Below are 13,521 nucleotides of genomic sequence, written 5' to 3'. Positions count from 1 at the left end.
CTGAAATTATTTTAAATGACCCGATTTTCCACAATGGAATAATTTAAAGCATTTAGCTTTCTTGTTGCATTATTTTATTTTTACTTTCCCTGACAAAAGATACATATAAGTTTTTCAAAAAGTTGTGATCTTCTGATGGATAGGTAAATCACACAGATACTGGATTTTTGTTAATGTAGAAAAGGCAATTTATTCCATGACAAATACTTATAGCACTAGTCATGGAGAGTAACAGACTTGCCGGTATAATCTAGTGGTATCAAACTATATCATATCAAACTATTAATAGCAGTCAAGGAATAAAATCTTAAAAAAAAGAACAATGAAAAGGCACCCTATTAAAAGGGAAAAAAAATTTGTACACCATACATCTGACAAAGGACTGATATCAAACATATAAAAATAACTCATAAAACTCTACAAAAACAAAAAAGAAAGCCCAATCAAAAATGGTCAGACAACCTAAATAGAACAGAAAATTATTACATAAATGGAAATTTTATTACATAAATGGAAATCAAGATCACAATGAGACACCATCTCACACCTGTGAGAATGGCTCATATTGAAAAGACTAGAAAAAACAAGTGGTAGTGAGGATTTGGAGAAAAGGGAACCCTCCTACACTGCTGGTGGGAATGCAAACTTGCCCAGCCCTTATAGAAAGTAGTGTGGAGGTGTCTCAAAATATTAAAAATTCATCTTCCATTCAAACCAGTAATGCCACTTCTAGGCATCTACCCCCAAAATTCAACAACACTAATTTGAAAGGAAACTTGCACTCCAATGTTTATATCAGCACTATTTACTATAGATAAATTATGGAAACAACTTTAATTATTGTTTCCAAAATAGATGAAGTGGATCAGGTAGATGTGGTATATATACACAGTGGAATACTACTCAGTGATCAAAAAAGATAAACTCATGCCATTTTGTGGCAACATGGATGGATCTGGAAGTGAAATAAGTCAGGAGAAAGCTAAATGATGGATGGTATCACTAACATGACACCAACTAAATTAACATTTTAGTTGGTACATAAATCAACTAAATTATGAGTAAGATAAAGACAAGTTTAAAAACTAACTGTTGAAAGCTGACTACAGAACTGAAGCAACAAAGGAGGTAGAGGATGTGCAGTGGTAAAAACCAATGAGGAAGGGAGCACAATGGACTATGGTGATAGACTATGGATGACTTGGTAGTGGGTGCACTACAATGGTAATACCTGATAGGGGTATTATCTCAATTAAAAATATTTTTTAAAGACAAGGAGCATTGCCTATCCAGAAATAATTTGAATTTACCATTCAAACCATCCGAACTATGAACATGCTTTTCTTCAATCCTCAAGTATTGTTGAAAGAAGAACATAAGAGAAAAATATATATACTATATAAAAATATATGTAACAAGTTTATTGTGAAATAAGTTAATATGGCCATCAATACAACCAAGTAACAGTTATAAAATAGCAATATTATTTAGAATTCAGTGAAATATGTGACATTTGGAGTCAGTTACCAGTTTCAAACAGTCTGGTTCTGTTGTTGCCACCTAAAAAAAGACTGTCTGTGATTTTCTTTTTCTGTTCTTTTTTTTCCCTCTTAATTGCCATTTTTTCCCAGACCAGCTGTAGCATCTATGTCCTGACTTTGATCCAACTACTTACTTTAACCCATACAGAAAATGTCTCCCATAAACTCTGTATATATCACAGCAATGTCTCCATTCTTGACAAGTTTGCTGTTTTAACACAATAGAATACAAGAAGAGCTGTGTTAAAGGAAGCTCCCACATCCTGAGAAAGAGAAAATTAAGACCTCTGTTTAGTAAATATTGGCACAAGAATGCAGTTATTTTCACCTAAAATAATATTGTGAGTATATGCGATTTGAAATTTCAAACTGAGGCGCAGAAATTCAATGATAGTTTCTCTTTCATGGCAAGTCAGCCTTTAAAGCATTATTCTCAACTGACATAGGACAGTTAAATCATTGCCACTCCTAGACACCACTTCTAGGCATCTACCGCAAATGGGAGAGGGGCTTTGAGATCCTTTTAAGAGAGGGGATTGCAAAGTGACAGGAAACATGACATCACTACCCTCAATATCAACATGGACAGCACATATGATTTGTTAGAACTACACATTTCTCATTAATTTCCTGCTTATAAGGTTGTAATTGAGGGGCACACCAAGAAAGTCAATTTATAGAGAAAGGATATATACACAAATGCAATGTAGGATATAATGTTTCTTTCAAAATCCATCCTAAAAATATTGCAGATAAACGTTTTGACATCTAGAAACAGACGGGATAATTTCCACCCTAGAGATATGTGGTGGGAAAGATTATGTATGTGATCTTATTGAAATCATAAATTTTGTGTCAGTTTTCTGGATTCTCATCTAAATCATCACTATTTATTGTTCTTTTATTTCAAACATTAAAGATTATAGAGAGAATCACAAACATCATCACTCAATTTTAAAATTATCAATACTTTGTCATAGCATTTTCTTCCTTTCTCCTCTTTTCTCCCAACCTCCTTCCCTCGCTCCCTCCTTCCTTCCTTTGGTGGAATGACCCACAAAAGAATGTCTTTAATCCCCAGACCATATTAATATTTTATTTATGTAGCAGAGGGGAATTACGATTTCAGATTAGAACCACTGATCTGTTGACATTAAAACAAGAGATAACCCTGGATTATACAATTGGGCACGATGTAATCACAAAATCTATCAAAAAATGTAAGAGCAGAATTAGCAGAATCCATGAGTATGAATGTATAACCTGAGAACTGCAATGCTGCTGGCTGTGAAGATGGAGGCAGGCACCCGAGCAAAGGAATATATAGGGAGCCTCCAGAAACTGCAAAAGGCAAGGAAATGGATTTTGCACTAGTCTCCCAAAAGAGATTTAATCCCTGAGTTTGCTCTAGTGAGACCCAGATGGATTCTAACCAACAAAATGTGAAAAAAAATACATTATTTTAAATCACTAAGTTTGTGATGATTTGCTTCCCATATTTTTTCTTTTTTGGTAGAGGAATTCTAAAGCAAATTTCAAATTTCATGCCTCAGTATAATATATATATATATATATATATGTGTGTGTGTGCATATGTGTATATATATATATATATATATAGAGAGAGAGAGAGAACACATACATGTACATATATGTGTGTGTGTGTCAAAGAATACCTGTAATGGGAGGGTACAAACAGAAGAGGTAGAGGTGTATAGAGACAGAATCTATACTTTTCTGACTAATATCTAGGTTTTCAGATTTGAGATTGAAATTATGTTAAGTATTTTATAGCTCTGAAATAAATTTTAAAATTTCATATGCATCTATAAATATTGAAAGAAAAATTTCAAAGTTCTAAATACAATTGGTGGCATAATGATACATAGAAAAGAGCTGATTACAAGTTCTTTAAAGCATAGCAATTTGACTTGCTATTGCTACTGGAATGTATCCGATGGAGAAAAGTCTTCAAAAAAATCTTAAACTATTTTAATCACACTGTCACAATAGCTTCAGTGTTATGAATTCTAAAATTACACATCTGACAGTATGTTTTATATATGATAAAACCATTAATTAATATTATTAGGATGAAGATTTCCAGAATAAGATTAAAGGATAAAACTAATTAAGTAAAATAAATCCTATTATCCAAAATTGGCTTTAAAGTATGAACAGGAGGCAGCCCTACTAACCTGTGACTATGCAGATGCCTCTCTTTTTTCTCCTTGTCCTAATAATACTGTTCTTTTAAAATGTTAAAATAAAATGTGAATGAAATCATGATAGATTTCTCTTAAAAATACATATTTCCAAACTTTGTTAATTAAATATCCTAAAAACAATAATTAGCAAAATTATAATGAGCACTCTTAATGTTAAGATTATGGTTTCTAAATGCCACTTTCCTCCAAAAGGAACAGAATAGTCTTAGAGTAATAGGTGATATCAAGTTTAAGAGAGGAAATACAGACGCTAAGCTTACATCTTGTCATACTAAAAGCAATGATTTTATTTTTCAAAAGTTGAGATAATGCTAAAAGAGTTCAAGGGCTACCTTAAAGAGTCAAGAGTTAAAAAACTGAACATTAATAAGAATAATAGTAATTCACCTAAAACACATCAGAAATTTTAAATTCATTACTTCATAATAATTCTCTATTATCTTGTTCTTTGAAAATACATCTTGCTGAGATTAAAAATAATGTCACCAGAAGACAGGGACATATCATGTATTTTTCTCAAACACATTATGGAGATGTTAATGGCCCACAATCATCACATTCATCACATTTAAGGGAAGTCATAATTCAGTGACTCCATGTACTCCATGTTGTGTTTTATGAAGTAATATTTCCAAGGTGTCTACAAGTTTCTTTCTTAAGACTGTTTCAAAAATCCATGTACTTAAAACTCAACGCTCTAGCAGTTTCAATCCGTGAAACAAAGACTTTACAAATTTGAATGCCAACTCACGTAGTTTTGAACTTACAAGTAAATGGAAAGTTATTGAGCAGAAAATAGCTTCAGATAAAGTTATTTCTTTAATTTGAAATTAAGTTAGTGACCTTACACCAGCCTTTTCTTCAGTCAGTTTGCATAACAAGTATAATTTAGTGTTACACAAACAGTCCTATTTATTGCAGCTCCCAAGAGCATTGCTGTAAAGAATTGGTATGTATTTACATGTACATGAGTTATTAAGAGGCATAATTCATTTTTCACATAGTCCACTTAAGATAAAAGGAAGTAGATATTATTTTTGTCTTCAATCATAAAGCATTTCTTGACAATTTAGCATGTTATGGGAGATTAGACACCATAAAAAAATGAAAATAACAACAAAGTCTTTTAAAATGAGATGGTATGAAAGCAAGAAATTCTCAGAACCCCCAAAATGAAATAAAGCAGAACTTTGGGAAATATGCAAGGATAAAAGTAGACAAGAATCAAAGCTGCCCTTCACTCTAGGAATTTTTGCCAAATCCTAGAGTCACTGAGCTTCAACACAGCATCTAAATGGGGCATTAAATAAGCCGCACTCTCTCCAAGGTAAATAAACTAATGGGAGATTTCTGTGTAATGGTGACAAGGAAAGAATACGTAAAGGGTCAGCAGGGAGAAATAATATTTTCTGAGAATTTACAGCTTGGCTCTTGGAAGGATTTATGTATCTTGTTTCATGCTATTCATGAAATTTGAAAAACATGAAAACAAGAATCACCATGTTATTTTGTCAGATGTCACTTAGCAACTGGGCAAGCGAACAATAATATCTTTAAAAAAATACTTTAACCCCGTTCTCAAAGAATTTTTAATGGATAGAGATAAATGAATAGTTTAAAGTTAGCAATTATGACCTACACAAGCAAATAAGGCTTTATGTATGAAAACTCACAGAAATAGAACTATAAATTCATAAATTAGATCCAGACTATGACATACTTAAACTAGATAAAGGAAATCTTGTCTTATATTTGGTTCCTTAGAAAAAGAGCTTGAGACTGAGACAGAAATAAAAAGATACTTGAATAAGTATGTTTTATTGAAGGAGTAATCATCAGGAAAATTCTGTGAAAGAGGGAGTGAAGGAAATATGGAATGGGAAAGAACTTGAACATGGGTAGAAATTCTACATTTATTCTTTCTTGTTTTTGTAATGATCTGGCTATATAAATACATATGCATTACAAAGTCAATCAGTAGTTCATACTAGAAAGGATCAGGAGCAGAGAAACTCATTTCATACTGTTTGGAATGGAAACTGGTACAACCACTTCAGAAAAGTTTGATGTTCCAAAGTAAAGTTGAACAATACATTTGCCCTATGATCCAACATTTTCAGTCATATCTTGGAAAAACTTTTGAACATGCTGATAATATTAGTAGCAACATTTTAATATTAAACTTATTTGGAACATCTCAAATGTTGATCAGTAGTTATATAATATTGAGCAGCAATAAAAATGAATGAAAAACTATATGCAATAAATGAATGAATCTCAAAAAAAAAAAATATATGGGACCCTGCCGGAGCCACTGCTGCCAGCGACATGTTCAAGGTAATTCAGAGGTCCATGGGGCCAGCCAGCCTGAGTCTGCTCACCTTCAAAGTCTATGTAGCCTCAAAAAAGAATCCACCTCCTAAAATGTCTGTGAAGATTGATGAGCTTTCACTCTACACTGTTCCCAAGGGTCAATCTAAATATGTGGAGGAGCCAAGGACCCAACTTGAAGAAAGCATCTCACATTTCTGACATTATTGTGAGCCATATACAAGTTGGTGTCAGGAAATGTACTCCCAAACTAAACCCAAGATGCAAAGTTTGTTTCAATTGGGCTTAGACAGCTATGATTATCTCCAAAATTCACCTCCTGGATTTTTTCCAAGACTAGGTGTTATTGGTTTTTCTGGCCTTGTTGGACTCCTTTTGGCTTGAGGTTCAAAAATAAAGAAGCTGGTGTATCCACTTAGTTTCATGGGATTAGCTGCCTCTATTTATTATCCAAAACAAGCCATCATATTTCTCCAGGTCAGTGGAAAGAAATTATATGATTGGGGTTTACATGGCTACATAGTTGTAGAAGATTTATGGAAGGAGAACTTTCAAAAGCCAGGAAATGTGAAGAACTCATCTGGAAATAAGTAGAATACTCCATACAATGCCCGTTTTAATCAGTTACAGGTGAACATTGGAAACTCCATAAAGTAAACCACTATTTCTGCAGAAAAAAATGGCAGAGAAGTCATTATTGAATGTAGCAAATTGGCTTTCTTCAGGAAAATCCACATTAGGCCTCTTTGTTAACTTGAAGTATGCCATACTACAAGTGGACTAACCTGAAATCCTTTCACCTAAAGATAATGTACAAGCCTTAGAACTTCTTGTTCTCATGTCGCTGTTTATGTACATAATTAAAATTCTAAGTTAACAAAAAAAATATGATGTTGAGCAAAAGAAGCAGAAGAACATACAGTGTGTGCTTAATTTATCCAAATCACACACAGATAATATTAGCTAAAATTTTTATGGGTAATATGTAATGTAAAATTTTAAAGAAAGGAAAGGAATGATTAACACAAAATATAATTTGGTAATTACCTCTGGATTTGAGGAGGGAAGGGAATGAAAATTGGGAAAAAGAGTATTTTTAAACTTGGGTGACAAGTACATAGTGCTATTTATGCTTTTAATTCCTAGTGCATGTAACTTGTAACTTGATATAATTTTAATATTAGTAGCATGAAATATTTTAGAATTTAAACTTAAAAGCAATTTCCATTATTCAACAATCTAATTAATATACTTGAGAATTTTCCTTCATAATAATCACATTTGTCTTTTATAGAAGTTATAATTTGTCATTATCTATTTACTTGGGTGTAATTACCTGTTTTTCCTATGACAGCTGAAATCATGACAGCTGAAACCATGTCTGTTTTGTTTACCACTGTGAGGTTACTTCTTCATGAAGTCATGGGTGGTCAAGTTTGAAGGTTTTAGAATTCTTTAATCTATGAAGATGAGTTTTGCTGAAAGTTAGAGTAAAACTTTGCTACCATCAAGTAAGTGAGACAGTGTAGTCTGGGATGTGGTAAGTACCTGATAAATATCATCTTGTCTTGGTGTCAGAATTCATCTTTTATTTAATTCTAATATCTAAAATAGCTATCAAAGTTAATTTCACTCATTTATTTAATCAGAGGCAATTATTATGTTGTGTTTATGCTTTCTTGCCAACTAAATATATGTAAATTGAGAATATTTTGCTAATTTATGGATAGTGATTGTGGCATCAACAGCTAAAATTAGGTAAGTCCAACTTGGCAGAGTGATAATGTAGTTTTCATAGTGGATAAAAAAAGCCATAGATTTGGGGCAGAAGTTAAAATATGAAGTACTCATCTCTTAATTTGAAGCCTCAATCACAAGTGTCATGGAGTGATTTATTTCATTAGTTTAGAGAGAGTAATATCCATATCAGGGGAAGTTATCATTAAAAAATGAGATCATGATAACATTAGATAAAAGAACATATTTGAAAAGTGGATTAGGATGAAAGAGTGGGTGGAGAAATCAATTTAAGGAGTTTCAAACAACATTTATCAGAATAAGAAAAAATAGAATAAATATCATAAATCAGGCAAATAACTTATGAAACCTTTGTAAGTGATGTATGTACTGTTTTTTTTTAATTCAGATGTAAGCAGTTATCTATTAATTTTAATATTCATACTAATTTCACGATGGGAATGTGAAATTATAACTAATAATAATTGTAGGACACAATTGAAAAGTTAAAAGATGTTTTCTTTCAGAAATGCTAAAAATGGCAAAAACTTGTATATTAGTATCGATAAAATAAGGCACATAAACACATAAATAATGGTCTTTGGTATTCAATATATTTCTTAGTGTGAATTGTCATCAAAAACATTTGAAAATGACCTAGAAACTGTGTTTTGTGTTCCTTAGATTGCACTTGGATGAAACAAGAAACTCTTGTCAATTAAAAACAATCTTTCTAAAATTGACACAAAGATTCCATATTTATTAGGAATTTATCTGTCAAATTTTAAATTAAGACAACAAAGAACATTTTACTGACCATGAAATATGACAGCTAATTAAGATTGTGTGTGTAATACTTGCACACACAAGAATTTGATCCCCCAAACATCAAGACAGTGGACAGCCCAGTGGGTACGTTGGGACCATAGATTCTTAGAAAATTAAAACCAGTTTTTTTATAGAGTGTAAAATTCACTTCTAGTTATGTGCAATCAGTTTTTAAATACTTCTAATAATTAAAGCTTGAATAATAAATTAACTACAGTGCATTTCAGTATTATTTGCAAAACTTATTCTAGAAAACACTACTCTATTTTGTTGCTACAGAGTCAAGTGCTGAAGTAAGCAGATTAATAAACTTGTAAACATCATGGAAAGAATTGTAGAGAGGAACTGGAGCCACTCGGATGCCATTTGGTTCCCGCTTGTCACACTGTAAGGGAAATAAAGCCACAGGAATGTTACTATTCTTCATATGATGAAAATTTACATTCAAGATAAACTTACTTAAAATTTTAAACTGATTTCCCTGAAATGTAATATTATTAGCAATTTTTTTTCACTTTTGTTAAAATAGGGTGTTTCTATGCATTTTAAAACTATCTTTTGCATAATAACTAAAATATTGGTTGGCACATGAATAACCAAAGTTCTTTCCTGAATTATCTTTAAATATTTAGTCAATCTTATACAGAATTTATTTATGGGGTGGCCCCTGGAGAGACTGAAAACCTTAAACACTTAAAAATGAATGAGTCCCTCACACATACCTGAAGTATTTTAGTCTATTTTCTTTACATTTAATCATCTAAACTCTAATCTCACATGTAAGGAGTGGGCATATCCCTGGGATTGGTGAAATATCATGTTTTGGGCCCAGATAATTTGGTCTACCCTGAAGATCATTATACTTCTCCTTAAGAAATTCCCATTATAGGCTAGACCATATAGTAAATGGTTTGTGTGTGCTGGTCCATTTAATTCCCAAAACAAGTCTTTGATAATTATTTTTATACCCACAATTCAGATGAGTTCTCAACTGAGAATTTAAGAAACTTAAAATAGCATACAGTTTAGAAATGGTAGAGCTTGATTTGAGATCTTGATATCCTGATTTGTGATTCTAAAATCTACTGTAACTTCTCCAAAAGATTCAGAGTACAGCAGCTCCTATATTACATTATTAAGAAAATTGATACATTATCATTATTTTTCCTAAAATCACTCAGTTAACATTTACTAGTTCTGATCAAGAGGTTAAGGCTAGTGAGGTACAAGGATTAAGAAAAAAAAATTCAGATACCACCATGTGAGAGGTGTGAACCTATAGTGTACTCCTCAGCAAGTGTTGTAAGCCAACATACCTCAATAAAATATAATAAAATAAAAAATTAATTAATTGAAAAATATCATACAAGGTGGATATTCTTGAGATGTGTCCACATATCACTCTCCTGGAGTAACAAGTTTGAAAATAGCTAAGTTTAATGGAACGGAGTCTGATTTATTTTCTCCTATACTGTATTGATAGTTCTTTAATTTTGTTTATTCAATAAATGTATATTGGGATTTTCACTACGGAAAAGCATGCCCAAATTGATTATAGTGAAGCGATTTTATTCTGCCTAAACTGTAATGAAAAGAATAAATGCATAAAATTGTTTCCTATAACCAAAATTTGTAGTTTCCTCTTTTATCAGAAATGATAGATCTCTATGCCTTTCAATTAACACAGTGCTGAATGCTTAGTTGGAATTTAACTGATCTGCACAAACTTATGGATTGATGTGAAATAACATGTAAAAGTGAATAAACCAAAGAGTATAAATTTCATACTCAATACACAACTCATAGCTTGTACCGGTAGCCAAGCAAGAGGTATACTTACAACAACTCCTCTTTTTTCTAGTTCTTCATAAACATTTTTTATTGGAACAGAAAATGTTAGTGTTAACTGGCAGCCACGATCATCTATACGAGCTGGAGTAATTATAGTCACAAACGGTTTCTTGGTGTCTGCTTTATCTTTGCTAAAGTAGTGCTTGAGCAAGTATTCCAGATAACCAGTTAGCAAAATAGATTTTCTCCTTAATGCTTTCATAGTTGCTTGCTTAAATATCTGCCGAGTAAGAGACAATTGGATTAACATTTTTTGGGGTGATTTACAAAGCAACAAAAATAGCTTAAAACCTACATAAAAAAGGAAATGCCCATTCTCAATCTTGCCAATAAACATCCCACTTTAGATAATCTTTTTATAAAAACATGTCCTCTTTTAAATACTTGACCATATAATTAAATGTAAGGTTTCCACAACAACAACAAAACTACAAACATCATTTAAAAAATTCTTGCAAAATAAGGAAATAAGCTCAATATAATTAGTACAAGTAAAAAATAAACAAATGCATTCAAATATAATAATGTTCAAACATTTCTCCCAAAATAATTTTATATAATCCTAAGTGGAAGGTTGTTTTCTATTCTGATACGTCAATGAGAGCAAACCACTGTGAATAAGTAGAAAGCAGTATAGCCAATATTATTTATAGTTGTTTTAACAACTTCTAAATCTCCCCCAGTTTAACAGTAAGAAAACAAGCAGTTAGATAATAAAGCTATGTTTTGTCAGGAAGGGAAACAAATAATTCTAACACTAGTGTGAAAATACTGCCATTCGCTGCCTGTGGTGTCTTATATTAAGATGAGTGACAAGGGCACACAATAACTGGTGTTGGAACATTAGGGGTCAGAACGGACATGTTTTTCTAGCTTATCTCTTAAGGTCAAGTAGAGTTTAAAAATATATCCTACATATAAGAACTGAATGAACTGCAAACGGAGTGTGATGCACTGGCATGCCACTTAATGTCCCTTTTCTGTATCATGTTATGCCACAGAGCAAAGATAGGGTCATTCGGTGACTTGATGAAGTCTCTGAAAATAGTTACTTCTGTATATACACATGGTGAGTGTGGGCAGGCATTTTAATAGGACACAAAACTCTCAGGCATAGATTTTCTTGACCTACGTAGCATGGAAGCTATGGATTTGGCTGAAGGAGAGGATGAAAGTTTCATTGAAAGAAATAACATCTAAGGAAGAGAGAAGAAATATTGAAATCTGTCTCTCTCTCTCCAGCTAGACCACTATGTCTGTCTGCAGCCTGGGACAAGATCAGCTCTAGTAGAGACTGATGTCTTTATCTAAAAAGGATCTGAGGTCCTCCCCGGTGGCACAGTGGGGTTGAGAGCAGCTCTGTGAAGCTGTCTGCAGCCTCTGCAGCACCGGTTCGATCCCCGCTGGATGCGGAGCAACCCACGTGGCCTGGCAGACCTCTCCTGTCTTGCCCGCTGCTCCAATGTATTTCAGTCAGTCTGCCTGTTCTGTTCCCCACTCTGTCTCTGGTGAATCCTCTCACCCTCCGCCACATCCGTCCTGTACCCTGGTTCTTGTATAAATAAATAAATCTTAAAAAAAAAAGGATCTGAGATTGGCAGTGCAAACAATAATGATTGAAGACTTAGGTTACCCTAGTAACAAGGAGTATGGTAGGAGGCATGTCCACATTTCCTCATGTCAAACTAAACATAAGAGAATCTGACAAAATTAGGAATCAAGGGAACATAGCCAAGTTTTTGATCGAGAGTCAGGTCCAAGAATGAACACTCTTGTGGCAGGCAGGAGCAGAGACAGATAAGGCAAACCCTGCTTGTGGTTTGATTGTCAGGTTTGGGAAAAGAAAATATTAGAGGAATACTTCTGAGTTTCTCTTTGGTTATTAATAATAATTCATGGATTAAGTAATAATTTAATAAAATTTGATATATAATCCTGGAACTTTTTTGGTTTGCTATGATACTCAGAGTCATAGGTAAGGAAACTGTGAAAGTATTTACCTTTAATAAGGTTTATTTGTATTCATGTTTTTAGTATGACTTTCGAAAATATTACTTAAGTTCATAGACTGCTTATTCTTTTAAAGGAGACTGTTCTTTCAGGCATTTTTCTTATAACAACAAACCAAAATTTTTAAATAACATAGGCTCTTTATTATAATGAAATCACTTTTTTTTAAAAAAAAAAAAGCTACTGCCACATTATAACCACAGCAAATTGAGCTAATTTCTGGGGTATCTTAACTACTTCTCACAGAATTTAGAAGTCTCTCCTGAGGTCTCACATAAAATTATTAAGAGTGTCTAATAGGAATTAACAGGGAAATGAAATAAATGCCTTCTTTTTTTTTGCTACTCATTATTTTTATGACTTTAAGAATGAAAAAGAATAAATTATTTTTATTTATTGATGCATACAAGAACTGGGGTACAGGCCAGAGGAGCAGGGGCTATAAGGATTCAACAAAGACAGTATGGGGAGCAGAACAGGAAGAACTATTGAAACTGTTTAAGGGGAGCAGCAGGTGAGACAAGAGAGTCTGCTGCTCCAGTTTAATCCCTGACCAGGGATTAAACTCATGCTGCAGTGCCTGGCCATAGCTTGATAGCTCTGTGACTTTAACCCTGCACCACCAAGGAGACCCCCAAAAAGAATAATTTTTTAAATTAGAAAAAATGAAAAGTGCAGTTTGAAATATTCAGATTGTAATAGAATTCTTGGCAGAGATTCAGCAAGTTATTTTATTTTTCTTACTGGGGTAAAATGAATGTAAAACTAGAGAATTCAGATAAGCTTAAATAAGAAAAATAAGTATAGTCTAGTGTTTTTAATTGTCATATTTTCTCTCTTAAAATCTTCAAATTGGTTCTCTAATAACTTTCTGAGGAAACACATAATACATTTCTTCTCACTTGCCATGTATTTTAATTGACTGCTCTAATTTTACATTTTAAAGCTACTTCTTTCATTATAAATTCATTTACTGAAAGTGTCTAAAAATTATC

General features: G+C 32.7%; 1 protein-coding gene and 1 pseudogene across 2 annotated transcripts in view; one reads left to right on the top strand and one right to left on the bottom strand.

Moving 5' to 3' along the window:
• Positions 1–5,884: 5,884 nt before the first annotated feature.
• LOC311174387 (MICOS complex subunit MIC26-like) lies at positions 5,885–6,694 on the top strand (annotated as a pseudogene). The gene has a single exon. The product of its transcript is annotated as an MICOS complex subunit MIC26-like (transcript).
• A 2,233-nt stretch (positions 6,695–8,927) lies between these two features.
• The window catches only part of KYNU (kynureninase), a gene marked incomplete at its 3' end in the record, with an annotated part of 118,597 nt that continues 114,003 nt past the window's right edge, over positions 8,928–13,521 (bottom strand). The window contains exons 12-13 of the mRNA XM_084254036.1: positions 10,506–10,736; positions 8,928–9,050 (exon numbers count right to left, since the gene is read on the bottom strand). Coding sequence (XP_084110162.1) covers positions 8,928–9,050; positions 10,506–10,736 — 354 coding nt within the window. The remainder of the gene's footprint in view (positions 9,051–10,505; positions 10,737–13,521) is intronic.

Source organism: Talpa europaea (assembly GCF_964194135.1).
Source record: "Talpa europaea genome assembly, chromosome: 1".
Lineage (NCBI taxonomy): Eukaryota > Metazoa > Chordata > Mammalia > Eulipotyphla > Talpidae > Talpa > Talpa europaea.
Note: the sequence above shows the minus strand (reverse complement) of the source record. Positions and strands in the feature narration are given on the sequence as shown.